General features: G+C 43.2%; 1 protein-coding gene across 3 annotated transcripts in view; it reads left to right on the top strand.

Annotated features, from left to right (window-relative positions):
• Positions 1–16910, top strand: part of Psme3ip1 (proteasome activator subunit 3 interacting protein 1) — a 30914-nt gene that overhangs the window by 10817 nt on the left and 3187 nt on the right. For all 3 annotated transcript variants that reach the window (XM_021232138.2, XM_005078611.4, XM_013119450.3), the window contains exons 2-7: positions 720–813; positions 2899–3043; positions 3715–3813; positions 4416–4537; positions 9546–9676; positions 13310–13374. In XM_021232138.2, the coding sequence (XP_021087797.1) occupies positions 2917–3043; positions 3715–3813; positions 4416–4537; positions 9546–9676; positions 13310–13374 (544 nt within the window). In that variant the 5' untranslated portion in view covers positions 720–813; positions 2899–2916. The remainder of the gene's footprint in view (positions 1–719; positions 814–2898; positions 3044–3714; positions 3814–4415; positions 4538–9545; positions 9677–13309; positions 13375–16910) is intronic.

Below are 16910 nucleotides of genomic sequence, written 5' to 3'. Positions count from 1 at the left end.
CTGAAGTTGACATGCCCTTCTTTTCTCCTGTGTCTCCCCCTTGCTGGGGAATGGAGCCAGAACCTAGCACACCAAGCCACATTCCCAGTTGTGGTTACAGTGAGAATGGTTTCCACAGGCTCATATATTTGAATGCTTGGTCCCAAACTGTTGGTAGAATGGTTTGGAAAGGATTAGGGGGTGTGTCACTGGGGATGAGCTTTGATTTTTTTTTTTGTTTGTTTGTTTGTTTTGTTTTGTTTTGTTTTACGAGACAGGGTTTCTCTGTATTGTTTTGGAGGCTGTCGGTCCAGCCTGGCCTCGAACTCACAGAGATCTGTCTGCTTCTGCCTCCTGAGTGCTGGGATTAAAGGTGTGTGCCACCACCACCAGGCTGAGCTTTGAGGTTTTAAAAGCCCCTTTCCATTCCCAGTTAGCTCTCTTTCTGCCTTGTGCTTGTGGATCACGATGTAGGTTCTCTAGCTATGGCCTTAGCACCATGCCTGCCTGTCTGTTGCCATGCTCCCTGCCTTGATGGTCATGGGCTGTAACCCAAATAAAAACCTTACTTCTATCAGTTGCCTTGATCATGCTGTTTTTTCCATAGCAATAGAATACTGCTTCACAGGAAAGAAGGGCAGTGTAGACAGCAGCTGGCTAATACCAGAGAGTTGAGCTGAAAGTTAGGGGTGTCTGCCTCTTGTGGTCTTATTCCTTACACTCACGTTTTGTGTACCTAGGTCTATCACCTGCCTGCTGTACAGACTGGACTTGACTAAGACTCCTTGAGTACCTGAGATTCTCCATTAAAATCTGCATTGGAAGCAAGAACAGGTAAATCAAGATAGTGTCATGCTCCTGAAATAACAACTGAAGGAAGGTGCAGTGACAAATACTATAGCCAGAAAGTGGGGTTCCCAGAAGGCCCATTTGTCTAGAGTGGTGGGACAGAGAAATGCCTCCAGTGTGACACACTGTGGAACACTGTCAAAAGAGTGATTCCAGAGCCTCTCACAGACTGGAAAACACAGATGCTACTGCCTGATAAGCCAGGATGGCCTCCACCTGAAAGCCTCCACTTCTCATGTGCTAAAAGTACAGATGTGTACTGCTACACCAGTACATGAGGAGTACCGATATGTATGCTACACCAGTACATGAGGAGTACAGATGTGTACTCCTACACCAGTACATGAGGATACAGATGTGTACTCTTACACCAGTACATGAGGATACAGATGTGTACTCCTACACCAGTACGTGAGGATACAGATGTGTACTCCTACACCAGTACATGAGGAGTACAGATGTGTACTGCTACATCAGTACATGAGGATACAGATGTGTACTCCTACACCAGTACATGAGGAGTACAGATGTGTACTGCTACACCAGTACATGAGGAGTACTGATATGTATGCTACACCAGTACATGAGGAGTACAGATGTGTACTGCTACACCAGTACATGAGGATACAGATGTGTACTGCTATACTAGTACATGAGGATACAGATGTGTACTGCTACACCAGTACATGAGGATACAGATGTGTACTGCTATACTAGTACATGAGGAGTACAGATGTGTACTGCTACACCAGTACGTGAGGATACAGATGTGTACTCCTACACCAGTACATGAGGAGTACAGATGTGTACTGCTACACCAGTACATGAGGAGTACAGATGTGTACTGCTACACCAGTACATGAGGATACAGATGTGTACTCCTACACCAGTACATGAGGATACAGATGTGTACTCCTACACCAGTACATGAGGAGTACAGATGTGTACTGCTACACCAGTACATGAGGATACAGATGTGTACTGCTACACCAGTACATGAGGAGTACAGATGTGTACTGCTACACCAGTACATGAGGATACAGATGTGTACTGCTACACCAGTACATGAGGATACAGATGTGTACTCCTACACCAGTACATGAGGAGTACAGATGTGTACTCCTACACCAGTACGTGAGGATACAGATGTGTACTCTTACACCAGTACGTGAGGAGTACAGATGTGTACTGCTACACCAGTACGTGAGGATACAGATGTGTACTGCTACACCAGTACATGAGGAGTACAGATGTGTACTGCTATACTAGTACGTGAGGATACAGATGTGTACTGCTATACCAGTACGTGAGGAGTATAGATGTGTACTCTTACACCAGTACGTGAGGAGTACAGATGTGTACTGCTACACCAGTACGTGAGGATACAGATGTGTACTCCTACACCAGTACATGAGGAGTACAGATGTGTACTCCTACACCAGTACATGAGGATACAGATGTGTACTCCTACACCAGTACATGAGGATACAGATGTGTACTCCTACACCAGTACGTGAGGAGTACAGATGTGTACTGCTACACCAGTACATGAGGATACAGATGTGTACTCCTACACCAGTACGTGAGGATACAGATGTGTACTGCTACACCAGTACGTGAGGATACAGATGTGTACTCCTACACCAGTACATGAGGATACAGATGTGTACTGCTACATCAGTACGTGAGGAGTACAGATGTGTACTGCTACACCAGTACATGAGGAGTACAGATGTGTACTCCTACACCAGTACATGAGGATACAGATGTATACTCCTACACCAGTACATGAGGAGTATAGATGTGTACTGCTACATCAGTACGTGAGGAGTACAGATGTGTACTCCTACATCAGTACGTGAGGAGTACAGATGTGTACTGCTACATCAGTACGTGAGGAGTACAGATGTGTACTGCTACACCAGTACATGAGGAGTACACGCGTGCTGCAGAGCCCAGGGCTTCATGAGTGATAGGCAAACACTTTACCAACTAAGCTACATCCCCATCCCTTCTCTTCGGAATTTTAATTGTAATTCTTTAAAACAGTGTAGTTTTTCCCCCCTGTAGACTATCCATTTGTCCATTATGGATGGAGGGGATGATGGCAATCTCGTCATCAAAAAGAGATTTGTGTCTGAGGCAGAACTAGATGAACGGCGCAAAAGGAGGCAGGAAGAGTGGGAGAAAGTCCGGAAACCAGAAGATCCACAAGGTATATGGACCTAGAGTGGACACTCACTCGTTTAACTCTCTCCTCCTAATGACTTATTGTCTGTCTGTTTTTATGTATGTTGTTGTTTTGCTGCATGAATGTCTGTGTAAAGGTGTCAGGTCCCTGGAACTGGAGTTAACAGTTGTGAACTGCCATGTGGATACTGGAAGAGCAGCCAGTGCTTTTAACCACTGAACCAACTCTCTAGTCCCTCATTTAACTCCTTAATTCTAGTAAAACCCTGCCAAGAAGGTGCTACTTGTCCTCTCTAGAGTTTAGGAACTGGGGCTGATGGGGTGAAGTAACCTATCTGAAGTCTCCACAGCAGAACCCTCTATTTGCCCTCTTCTCTCCACCAGTGCCTTCCAGGAGACTCTGCTTGTCTCCTCCATTGTTACAGGTGGAGGAGGCTCATTTTAAACCAAGGATGCTGCTAATAGGTTTGGGCTGGCTGCTCATCTGGTTAGCACCATGGCATCAATAGTTGCCTTTGAAAATGACCTGCCTCTTTCTGACGGAGGTGAAAAGGATGCTATGGATTTTGTGCTATTTTTGATATTTTCACCCTCAGACATGTGTAGAGACTTAACTATTTTTCCAGCTCTTTGTGATTCCAAAATAATATGAAACAACCTAAATTCTGTGCCTTCTTTATCCTGTCTTCCTTTTAGAATGTCCAGAGGAGGCTTATGACCCCCGGTCTCTGTATGAGCGGCTACAGGAACAGAAAGACAGGAAGCAGCAGGAGTATGAGGAGCAGTTCAAATTCAGTAAGCTCCGGGAAGTTCACATTTGAGGGATTCACTGGGCCTTTTGATGTACTTTGGCCTCAGGAAACGATCTGTATTACTAGCAATAGAATTGTCTTGATTATCCAGCCTCCAGAAGGTAGGCTGGTAGAAAAAGACAGTCTTCTAAGCCTCAGTGGACATTTTTATTTCTTCTTAAGATACCATTTGAGTTTTATGTTAGTATCTAGTAAAAGGAGGATTGCTAATATCTAGTATTAGCAGGAGTGCTTTGACTTCATGCCATGCTATTTATAAAAGAACCATGGTGTTTAACAGTTCTTTCTTTTAATTGCCTGAAGAATCTTGCTGCTTATTTAAAAGGAAAAGGGCCTGCAGTGTGGCTCAGTGGTACAAGGGCTTGCTGTGCCAGCTGACAACATGAGTTGATCCCTGGATCCTACAGTTGGAAGAAGAGAACTGACTCCAGAGGGCTGTCCCCTGGCTTTCATGTGTGTGCGATGGCACACATGTATACATACATCATAATAAATTTTTTTAATGTAGGAAAGGAAAAGTCAGAGAAGACTATGTTTTTTTCTTAGTCTTCTTTGTATGTATCCCTTGTTCAATTACTTTCTCAGAAAACATGGTAAGAGGTTTAGACGAAGATGAGACCAACTTCCTTGATGAGGTTTCTCGGCAGCAGGAACTCCTAGAAAAGCAGCGGCGAGAAGAAGAGCTGGAGGAGCTGAAGGAGTACAGAATATCCTTTGTGCTTGGATAGAAGTGACACGCTTTCCTCACGGATAGAAAGCAGCTTTCTACCTAGTCCTACGGTCTGTCAACACCAATGTCCCCATGACTCTGAGTGACTGACTGGCTGGAGCAATGGGGTGTGGTGCATGTGCAGTCTGTTGTTCAGAAGTCCACCTTTTCCAGGATCAACCAGGCATAAATTCTCATAGTCTCTAGCAGGATATCTTTGCCTTGTAGGGTTAGACATAGACAGATGTGCAATGTAGCTAATGTTACTGAAGGAGAAATTGGCTCCTGAGATTTAAAAGGGCATGAATTGTCTTTTGTGTGCATGTGTGTGCACAGTACATCCCTACCGAAATCAAAGATGATCACGTCCAGTGTCCTGCTCTTCTACTTCCTGCTCTATTCCCTTGAGATAGGACCTTTCACTGAACCTGGGTCCTGCTGCACTAGTTAAGCTGGCTGGCTAGTAAACCCTAGGGTCCACCTGTCTGCACCATTCCTAGATTTTACACAAGTGCTGAGGATTTGAACTTGGGTCCTTGTGCTTGCCATCTCCCCAGACCTGAAAAGGCATGTTGAAAAACATTCCTCTGCTCTTTTGTTTTTAGCAAGAGTAGACAGTCCTCCCATACCCTGGAAACTATTCCTGTAGTGGACTCAGAGAACGAACAAGATCCTTTTAATATTGCCTTGTTGGAGGCATCTACTTGTCAAACTTTTCCCTCTTTTCCTGAGATGGTCTCACTCACTTTGTCTAACGTTGGCCTCAAACTTGTGATCCTCCTGTGTCTTGAGTGCTGGAATTACAGATGTATACCATATGTCTTTGGATGTCTTAACAGGTATCTCCAAATCTAATGTAGCTGATGAAGAACTCTCAGTTCATGCCACAGTATAGTCTTTTTCTCATTCTCGGTCTCCTCTATTCTGCCTCTGCCAAAACGACTTACCAAGGGCTTTCCAGACCTATCTAAATCTGTCTGTCTTACCACTCTGGACTTTCTGTGTTGCTAGAGTTACTACTAATTAGCATCCATTTCTACTCTTATCCCCAACTTTTTTCTTTTGAGACAGAATCTCACTGTGTAGTTCTGACTGGTCTAGAATTCACTTTGTAGACCAGGCTGGCCTTGAACTCACAGAGATATGCCTTGCGTCTTGAGTTCTGGGACTAAAGATGTGCACCTCTATACCTGGCTTATATCGGCGTTCTTTCTTTCATTGGATTCTACATGACATGGAGCAGATCTATACCCACTCTTCTTCATGTCCGCTGTACTCTACCCTCTGGCCTTTAGGTTCTTTCTCATCAAATGGATTTCATTTCAAGGCCTCAAATTCATGGTTTCCTCAGTCTGAGTGTTCTTCCCTCTGATTTCCCAAGGCTAGCATTTCATGGCTTAGGTCTCAGCTCTGCACTCCTTTCCTTAAGCACCTGTGTAGTTGCGGCTCCTGATTGCTGTCTGTAACCCATTTGGTGGTACTTGGAGCGGCATCCAGGGACTTATACATTCTAAGCACATGCGCGACTGCTGAGCTCTACCCCAAGCCCCATAATTTTGTTTTAAATAGGGGAAGTTTTCATTTGTTTGCTTTGGCTCATTTTATCTCTTTACTGCTGGAATGTGAAATAAGTTCTGTACCAACCAGAATGACTAATTTTTCCTAATGCCTGGAAAGTAGTAAATTTTCAATAAATATATACATGAGTGAATAACCCATAGGAGCTTTTGGTGGGCCATCCTAACTTTCCCCTCCTGTGAGGAAGCTTATTTGGGTATTTCAGGCTTGTAAATTGAATAAAATCACTGTTCTGTTTGAACAGGATTTATCTGTGAATTGATAATTGATGGTAGGACAGTGGCAGTGTGCATCCCCATGTGACTTAGAATTCACTATGTAAACCAGGCTGGCACATAACACACAGAAATCCATCTGTCTCTGCCTCCCCTGGGCTTAAAGGTGAGTGCCGCTATGCCCGGCTTGATGGAAGGATTGTATTTATGCAGCTGGTGTTTTCCTGCAGACAGTATACAGTAGATCCACTACAGAGTTGCATGGGAGGAAATGTGGGCAGATGCTTTAGAACTTAATGTCAGTCAGGACTGGAAGCATAAATACTGGCTGCCTGTCCTGGTTCTGTTAGTTGCATTTGGGTACAGTCTAGGCTGGGAGTTGGTGCAAAGTTACCCTCAGTTTCAACTGTAAACTTAAGATTGACTCTTCTTTTTCTTTTTTTAAGATTTATTTATTTATTATATATACAGTGTTCTGCCTGTATATATACATGCAGGGCAGAAGAGGGCACCAGATCTCATTACAGATGGTTGTGAGCCACCATGTGGTTGCTGGGAATTGAACTCAGGATCTTTGGAAGAACAGTCAATGCTCTTAATCACTGAGCCATCTCTCCAGCCCCAAGATTGACTCTTCTGAACCTCCACCTCTGCTCCAGGATTTCAGAATACTATTATGAGCTGACACATTTGTGGAGATCAGCAGATCTTTCTGTGTCATGTTTCAGACACCAGGCTTTTCTCCTCTAAGAAAATATATTATACTTTTCACATAAATTGTTATATTTTAGGTTGGCAGATTAACAGATAAATGTCCACCAGAGGAACATTCTAGAGAGTAGTACTAGGAATGTAAAATGCTCTTCTGTTTTCAACTTAAAGGAAGGAAAGAACAGGACACTCTTCTGCTTGGTGGCACCATAGTTGAGGATTAGAAAGGCTTCAAGGTGTTGGCTTTAGTTGGAAACTAGGAAAGTTCTTATAAGATGTCTTGCAAGACTGAAGAAAAGCAGGTCCTTTGCAGATATATATATATACTGATTCCAAACATCCTAGTAGCCGGTATGTGGAGACAGGACTGGAGGGATTGGATATTTATTTATGGACACTCTAGATTAGAATCTGATGATTAGCTTTGCTCTTTGACACGGTGTATTCTATAATGTAACACTAGTGAATACAGATGAGCTATGACTTATGTCATGTAAACAGTAGTACTCATTCAGATTATGCCAGTATTTAGTGAAGTTATACATATCCAAAATTGTATAATGAAAAATGCCTTATCTGGAGAATGAAGAGATGACCCAGTCTTTGACTTGCTTTTGCAGAGGACCTAAGTTCAGTTCCCAGAACCCATTTGACATAGTCCCAGGGGATCTGATGTTCTCTTCTGATCTCCACAGATGCTGCACACATACGGTATACCTACATATAGGCAAACAGACATTCATATACATAAAATAAACTTTAAAAAAAAAAACACCTTAGGTAGGTGGTGGTAGCTCATGCCTTTAATCCCAGCACTCAGGAGGCAGAGGCAGGTGGTGGATCTCTGTGAGTTCAAGACCAGCCTGGTCTACAAGAAGTAGTTTCAGGACAGCCTCTAAAGCCACAGAGAAAAACCCTGTCTCGAAAAACCAAAAAATAAAAATAAATAAAATACATATATTGCTTAAGACTGAAAAGGTGGCTCAGCAGTTAGAGCCTAATGGCCTGAGTTTGATTCCTGAGATCCATATAGTAGAGAGACCGACTCCTGAAAGTTGTCTTCTGACCTCTATACCTTTGCCTGGAAGTGTGCAGCCACTGTGGTGGTGGACGTGAGGGATGCACACGTGCTTAAACGTAGTTTTAAGAAAATGAAAATTTAGGGCTGGCAAGATGGCTTAGTCGTAAAGACATTTGTCACCAAGCCTGATGACCTATGTCTGGTACCTAGTTTTCTCTATTTTCCAAAGGCTGCTTCTTAGATTTCTTGGGCACTAGATGTCACTGTTGTGCAGGAAGGCACTACTGCATCCTAGCAACGTCAGGGTGTTTATGTGCTCAGTAAGTTGTGAAGAAGAGCAGGGAAGGGATGGAGCGTGGTGCTAGTGGAGAGAAGAGCAGGAGTGACAAAGCTTGTGAGCTAGCGATGAGCATGATGTGACGAGTGCTCTGCTCAGGGCTTTTTCTCCCTCTTTATGGTACTGGGGAGTGAACATAGGGCCTTGCGTATGCTCGGCAATCTCTCTACCACTAAGCGACATTCCAAGCCTTTTTCTACTTTTTAGTGTGAGACAGGATCTTTCTAACTTTGCCAGGCTGGCGTGATCAGTCTGTAACTCAGGGTAGAGCTTAACTCTAAGATCCTCCTGCCTTATCCTCTCAGGTAGCTGGAATATAGACCTGTATCATCAGGTCCAGCCTGTCTGCCTGCCTGCCCCCCCCCCCAAGTGTGCGCGCGCGCGTGCATGCGTGTGTGTGTGTGTGTGTGTGTGTGTGTGTGTGTGTGTGTGTGCGCGCGCGCGCGCGCTATTATGCGTGTGTACATGTGGAAAGCCACAGTACAACTTGTAGGAGTCTGTTCTCCCTTCTACCATGTGAGTTCTAGGGATTAAACTCAAGCACTGTGGCAAGGGCCTTTACTCCCTGAGCCATCTTTCCAGCCACAAAACAACGATCTTAAGGAATATAAAGGAAGTTGAAAAATTATATATGACTTCCTTAGATAAGTGTCACCTCCCAAGGATGAAACTGAGTTTTACAGAATGCCCTCATGACTATCGGTGACATTCAGTTGTCAACAGTGAGGAGCAACTTGTCCTACTGGTGCTGTACCTCAAAGTACTTCCACTGAGAAGATTTTAGATGAGATGTCTACAGACATATCACAAGAGTCCAAAAAGCATAAGCAAGGCAGAGCACATTCAGGAGTTTGTAGAAAGAGGTTACTTAATGAAACAAGTCTTGAAAACAAATCCTGAGGTTGTCCTGATCTCCACACGTGCACACAATGACACGAATCATGCCTGCACTCAAGAACGTATGTGCACATACACACAGGATCTGGTGGTTTAGACCCATATCCCAACCACTTGGGAAGCCAAAGCAGGAAAGTCCTGAAGTTCTGCCAAGGGTGCTTGTGGGCTCTATTTGTCCGCTGGATTTACCTTTTGCTTTGTAGCATTTCTTCCTTTCGCTTAATCTGATCCTTAACCTGTAACTCACAGTAATCTCAACAAGGTTGGAATTTCTGCAGAAAATAAGGAAGTCGAGAAGAAGCTGGCTGTGAAACCCATAGAAACCAAGAACAAGTTCTCCCAGGCAAAGCTGCTGGCAGGAGCTGTGAAGCATAAGAGGTCAGCCAGTGTGCACACGGTGTAAATCCCTCTGGTCACGCCCTCTGAAATGCCACCCAGTGCAAATGGTTATTCAGCACGTTGTTGTGACAAAGCCGTTAGTGGGCTTGCCTTTCTCTCTCCTGCCAGATTTAGTGTCCCTGTAGCCTTTGACCCTAGACTCATTCACCTGACATGTAGCTCTTTTTTATTGAGCGACTGCAGTGTGTCAGATTTCCTCTAATGATCTCACAAATTCTTGTCACCAGTTCCACAGTGTCATTTATTAAGACCCGTTTTACAGATGGAAGGACAACTTGAGAGATGAAGAACTTTTGTCCAAGGTCATACAGTAATAAAATAGTTCAATGTTGGAGCTTTTGTATCTCTAGGCAAATGAAGCAGCAGGTGCTTCAGGATTGTTGCTGGTGAGTGGTGACAGCATGGAGGAGGAGCACAGCTCTGCTGGGAAGTGAGAGAGGGGTTTAGAAAGATGTTGATGGGGTAGGGCACCAGGGCTCTGACAGGCAGGCAAGGAGAAAACAACAGAGAGGACAGCTGCTACAAAGGCATTGCGAGAATTTGGCAGCTGTGACAGGGCTGTAGGCCTGGCTACAGCTCGTTTTGACTGATGTGGGGGTACAGCACTACCACAGATTCTGATAAGTTCTTTGTCGCATTTGCTCTTCCCTTTTCAAACCCTGAAACGGCATCAGAGTGATTGAATCAGCTTGACCAACCAGACCGTGGGCGAAATGATGTTAAGTGCAGTCTCTTAGGAAAATCAATATGGTGTACTGGCAACCAGCCACATGTTTTGAATAGAGTGTATTGATGCAGTCTTGCGGTTTGGCACAACATCTGTCTGCTGCAGATGTTCCTAGGAACACTGAGCACATGTAAAAATGTCATCGTGGCACAGCAGCGCAGGGGGTGATCAGTGGTCTGAGGAGGAACCTTGAAAAGCCATGAATCTTTTAACATCCATGTAAGTTCCCCAAAGTACATTGCTCTCAGAATCAGACCTGGGCCAGTTTGATGAGCTCTCCAGTTGAGCAGTTACCTCCTGGGTATTCTTGCTGTTGCCAAGTGGGTATTTCAACTGTCTCCCTTGATTAGCCTTTATATCATACTTAGGAAGGGTTCTGTTAGCTTCTTTGTTGGTCTGTATAGAGGCTCTCTTGGGTTTTCAAAGTACATCATTTAATGTTGCTTTTGTAGCAAGGTGACACATTAGTTTCTTGGGGCAGGAGTTTCTGATCCTCCCCTCCCAGATATTCAAAATAACCTGAGAGTTTGTTTATAATATGGACTACTAGGTTTCACGCTAATTCTGGTTTAGTAAACTTAAAGTGTGGGAGTCCTCCTTATCCGAAGTTGCATGGACAATTCAAATCCCCTGTGGAAATCTGGAAGCCCCCAGGGTGTGTATGAAATATCAAAACAAAACAACCTGTTTCATAGCTTTGAAGGGATCATCTTTGCTTTTTTCAAGTTTATTCTTGTATTTATTGTTATAAACTCCTCTGGGATATTTAAAATTACCACTGTGATTTCTTCTTTGTCTCAGAAATAATATTGAAATACATTTTAAATTTTCAATATTGAATAATGTGTCCATACTTCACTTGGTTCTATATTACCCCCCCCACATAATACTAACACCTTATAATCATAGTATCTTAGAGGCTTTAAAATTCAGTATTTATTTTTCCCTTTACAATTTCTAACTTAATTGTATTGTGGTTTATATATCATAATTTCTGGTTTGTTTTTTTAAGACAGAGTTTCACTGTGTAGTACAGCCTGACCTGGAACTTGTTGTATAGACCAGGCTACTCTCTATACCTTCCTCTTCCTCCCAAGTGCTAGTATTACAGGTGTAATCCACCATGCCTGCCTATCCTAATTCTTTTGGTAGGGCTTTAGACTGTGTTAGTTGTTCCTGAAGTTAATGTTTTAAGTGATTTTGAGGAAAATCTTGTTTATCTCTCTGTCTCTTATCTATCTGTCTGTCTCTCTTACACTCCCTGCCATGACGATAAGGAACTAAACCTCTTAAACTGTAAGCAAGGCCTGGAAAAAATGCTTTCTTATGAGAGTTGCTTTAGTCGTGGTGTCTCTTCACAGGGATAGAACAGGGATAAGACAACAGGGTTTTAGTTAATTCCAGATGCAGTCAAGTTGACCATGGAGAATAGCACCACAGCACCTAGCCTTTTTCTTCCTCGTGTTTGCCTTGATCCTCTTTTGATCCAGGCTTCCACTTTTAATCTCTCTGCGTATTAAGTTTTGGGGGTTTGTTTTTCTTTTGTTAAATTTTTAGATATGCACCTTTACGTGATTGTTTTAAATTGTATTCATTTAATCTGTTTTTTTAAGTAGTCTTTATTCAGATTTTAAAATATGTCTATCATCTTAGTGTTATCTTTTTACCTTTGTTCTTTATTTCATTTACATTTTTTTTTATTTTTATTTTTTGGTTTTTACGAGACAGGGTTTCTCTGTATTGTTTTGGAGTCTGTCGGTCCAGCCTGGTCTCGAACTCACAGAGATCCACCTGCCTCTGCCTCCCGAGTGCTGGGATTAAAGGCGTGCACCACCACCGCCCGGCCTATTTCATTTACATTTATTTATTCATTATTTAAGGAGCAGGGTGTGTGTATTCCAATCTGGTCTCAAACTCTGTACAGCCAAAGATGGCCTTGGACTTCTGATCCTCCTATTCCATCTAAGTACTGGGAGTACAGGGATGTGCCAGTATGCCCAGTTTACGCTGTTTTAGGGATTGAACCCACAGCTTTTCCAGGGCATTGGCCACAGTCTACCTTACTCAGCTACATTCCCATCCTCCCTTTTACTTTTTAAAATACTTTTTCTTATATTCTTTTAGGAAGGAAAAATGAATAAGACTTTAAAATTTTTTCTTTCCATTATATATACTTTGTTTCTATTCTTTTAGTAATAGGTCTTGAAATTTGCCAGGCAGGCATATAAATAGCTATCTTACCTCCTTAAAAATTATGCAAACAGAAGACCTTGGGCTGGGGCTGCAGCTCTGTGCTAAAGCACCTTCCTACTATTGAGAAGCTGTGGGTACACTCTCCCTAGCACGCAGCCCCTCCCACAAGAGACCTTCAGACCTTGGGCTGTATTCGCTCTCTTCTGTGTACTACTACTTGTGTTTCATGCCACAAACTAGACTATGGCTCATATATATGAGATACCTGTTTAGACTTATGTCACCATCTCTTCCTCTGGTATTATGTCTTTCTCCATTGAAACATATTATTTAGATACTATTTTAGTGAAAATCTTTCGAGTGACTCTGTCATCCAAAATACTTCCTTTAATAATTTAAATTTTGCCATTGTGAAAATGTGTAAACGTTCTTGAAATCCATCAGTGATTCTACCCAGGTTCAATGATAAAGATAACAGAAAGCCAAAGTTGGCATACTGTGTCCTTGAGTTTGTCAGGAGGTAGATTTTATATTTGGGCAGAGGTTTAGAAGTGAAATGACAGCTTTTCCTTTCAGTTATCCCAGCCGTTGAGACTGCCCCACACTTTCGTAAATGTCTCTGCTGCTCCAGTTTCCTCAGTGTTGATCTCAGAGAGTCAACGTAGCTCAAATCACCATGTTTTTTGTTACAGCTCAGAGAGTGGCAATGGTGTGAAAAGACTGAAACCAGACCCCGACCCAGATGACAAGGCTCAAGGTGGGTGTGGTCCCTTCATTTCTTCCATTCACTCATGATGGACAAGAACTGTAGAAAGGACAGGACTCACTGAATGTTATGTAAACAGGTGCACTATTCCTCTTTAAATAAAGCCTTAATCTAATTTGCCAAACTGTTGTATACTAAGCAGTAATTCCTACAATAAATGTGTCAGCTGCCCTACAAAGTAGTGTGTCATAAACCAGTAGAGCTGATAAATAACAATTGTGTTCTCTTAGGAGTGCTTATAAGCCCTGGTCAGGTGACCTGCTCACAAAAGGTTTTTCTGTCTTGCCAAATGTCAGGTTTCTTGATTTTACTTGTGGCAGACAGAATGCCCAGCTCCTGCTAGTGGTTGCATTGGATTGAGCCTAGAGTCTAATGGTATTCAGGAGTCTATTTTCCTTGAAGGTGGTGACATTTTATGTGATGAAATCTGCCTCTGTATTAAGTAGCATGAAACTGTAGGTTAGTTAAGGGAAGTGTTCTTGGGCCAAATGAAGAATTCAAGAGTCTGTTTTTAGTTCTACCTCTGGGACTGAGGATCTAAATCCAACTCAATTGGTCATCTATAAAGCAGGGTTTATATTTCTTTCTTTCTCAGACAAATAGAGGATGCTTTTTCAGCTACTTCTCCACAGCACCAGGTACCTGTATCTTTAAAAAGGTCATCAGTGAAGAGTCTGTTTCTCCCCACCCTCTTCCATCCACTTTCATTTCCACAGAGAAACACCACTGTACATTCTTTCTATTCTACATATGTATAAGCAGTTTATATTTATCATTCAAAATGTTGCCGCCTTCCTAGTCCTGCATTCTTGTACAAACTAGACAAGAAGTACCTTCCTTTGCTAGGAGAAAAGACCTAGAATCAGCCTGCCATCCTTGAAGCTTGCTTAACTCTTGCCCTCTGCAGGGGAAGGCTTTGCCTTGGTTTTCCAGAAGGTAACCTCGATACTGACAGAAATCAAGTTCCCCCACTGAAAACTGTCTTGAGCAGAGCCAACAAACATGCAAGGTGGCCTGTGTGCTCTCCATCTGCCTGCATTCCAAGAACATTCTCTATTCATGATTTTTCTCTGCTAACTTGATATGACAATGTGGCCAGGCAAAGGCAGGAGTTGGCAGGAAATATCCCAAATGGTGAGATCAGAGGGCACCATTTTGTTCTCTTTGGACAGTTAACTGCTTTTGGAATGAAATTTGTCAGAGTTGCAGTCTCTTTTCTCTCTTGAAACTTCCTAGATAATTGGAGGTTCTGGTCCTTTCACTTAAGCGATTCCAGTGTCACAATAGTCCAAATTCCTGTTGCCACTCTGTACTTAGCTGCATCCTTCCATAAGCCAGCTACGGCCCTCCTAGGCACTCTGAACTTGATTCTTTTATTCTCAGCTCTGTAAGCATTCTGTGTGGTGCATAATAATACAACAAAAGCTCAACCTACCCTGTGCCATATCAGGGCATGTCTTGCTGGTGGTAGGGTGAGCACCCTTTTCAAGGGTTTTCTATTTAGTGGGGAGTATAGCATCCTGCCCTTTCAGTAGGCATTGAGGCTTCTGCAGTGCTCTTCCTTTATTGGAAGGATATCCTGGGGATTATAGGATTGATGGGATTATTCTACTCTGATTGAAATGGCCAAGATGCTCTTTGAATTTTTTCTTGGTCTTTTTAAAACAATGTCTAAATAAGTAATATATGTGCATAATAACTTAGAAAGGGGGTTAAAAAGAACACAATAGAAAAGTAAGTCTCCTCTGCTCACTAGTCACCAGTTTCTTCCCAGGCCACACACTGCTACCAGTTTTTCATGTTTTTTGTTTTTTTGGGCTTTGTCATATATGTGCATGGGCATGATTCTGATTCTGTCCATATGTATGTTGTTCTGCTTCTCACCCTTTTCATTTGGCACATCTTAGAGACCATTCATTTCCAGTGAAGATAGACTTGTTTCCTTCCCCCACAGTCCTGTTGACGGATCCCAGGACCTTATGCACTTGGGTAGCACTCCATGCTGAGTACACTGAGCTGCAGTCCCAGCCCAGAGTCTTTATTCTTAGCCTCTTACCTTCTGGCCTAGTTTGCTTCTCTGTTGCTGTGATAAACCCCCAACCAAATCAACTTGGAGGAGGAAAAGTTTTATTGTACTCTTCAGTTCACAGTCCATCACTATAGGAAGTCAGGGCAGGAACTCGGCAGGAGCCATGGAGGAATGCTGCTTACTGGCTTAATGGCCATGGTTTTCTTATACAACCTAGGACCACCTGCTCTGGGGTGGCACTGCCTACAGTAGACTTGGCCCTCCTACATCTATCATTAAGAAAATGCCCCACAGCTGTGCCCACAGGTCAGTCTGATGAGGACAATTCCTCATTGAGGTTCCCTCTTCTCAGGTGATTAAGTTTGTCCCAGTTTGACAGACACTGATCAGCACAGCCTTTGTAGACACCTCCTTTTTGCTGCTATAAACAGTTCACAGGAACATCACTAATGTCGTGAGACTCCTTCCCTACAGAAACGTAAACATCTGTTCCCTTCTCATAAAGCCTCAACAACCAACCAAAGGAGTGTCCACCAGAATTCACCCCGGAGAATCAGTGCATTATTGGGCTTACTTACAGAGCATGGATGAGAGGTTACTGCAGGAGCATGGGAGCTCCCAAAGCAGCCATGCTGGGGAGTCTTCAGGCAGCATGGATGACGGCCTGCTTCCCTTAGCTGCATAGAGTCAGCTAACCTTCCCCAGTCTATGTACTCTACCACCTTCCAAGATACCCCTACACTCTACCCCAGGTGTAATTAGGGCTGAGTTATAGATGGCTGAGAGGGGTGACTGGAGTCTCCTTTTGTAACACAAGGATGACCACAACCTTCCTCTGGTTATCTTGTTTTGTTATGCTGGGACTTCTTCAGGGAAAGCCTTGGCACTGTGCCAGGGCCTTGAATGACCCTTCACCTTTAGAAAGAGTAGTCTAGTGTTCTTCCCTATCCTCTCCTTCCTGAAGGGAATGTCAACAGTCAGCAGGCCTGATTGGAATGGTCTCATGCAAGTAGACACAGCTGATCTGATGAAGATGGTGATTATTTTTTTGCTTTGAGGACCATGATCCACAACAGTTGGTTAAGTTTGGAGGTCATTGCCAAATTTCCTTGAGCCTATTGCTCACACATTCCTTCCTAATAATTGTTTCCTGTGTTTAGAACTCATGCTTCATTATTCTGTGAACTGCTTGTGTTATGGGTATTTTTTTAAGGCAAAGTGGCCATGCTGGCTTCACACTCGCTATGTAGCCAAGGATAATCTTCAGCTTCTAATCTTCCTGCCTCTATTTCCCAAGTACTGGGATAATAGGCATGCATTACTGTCTTAGGGTTTTATTGCTATGATGAAACACCATGACCAAAAGCAACTTGGGGAGGAAAGGGTTTATTTCCCTCGAACTTCCACATAACAGCTCATCATCAAAAGCAGTGAGGGCAGGAACTGGGAGGCAGTCGCTGGTGCAGAGCCCATGGAGGGTGCTGCTTACAGGCTTGCT

This window comes from Mesocricetus auratus, unplaced genomic scaffold (assembly GCF_017639785.1).
Source record: "Mesocricetus auratus isolate SY011 unplaced genomic scaffold, BCM_Maur_2.0 Super-Scaffold_100714, whole genome shotgun sequence".
NCBI lineage: Eukaryota > Metazoa > Chordata > Mammalia > Rodentia > Cricetidae > Mesocricetus > Mesocricetus auratus.
Note: the sequence above shows the minus strand (reverse complement) of the source record. Positions and strands in the feature narration are given on the sequence as shown.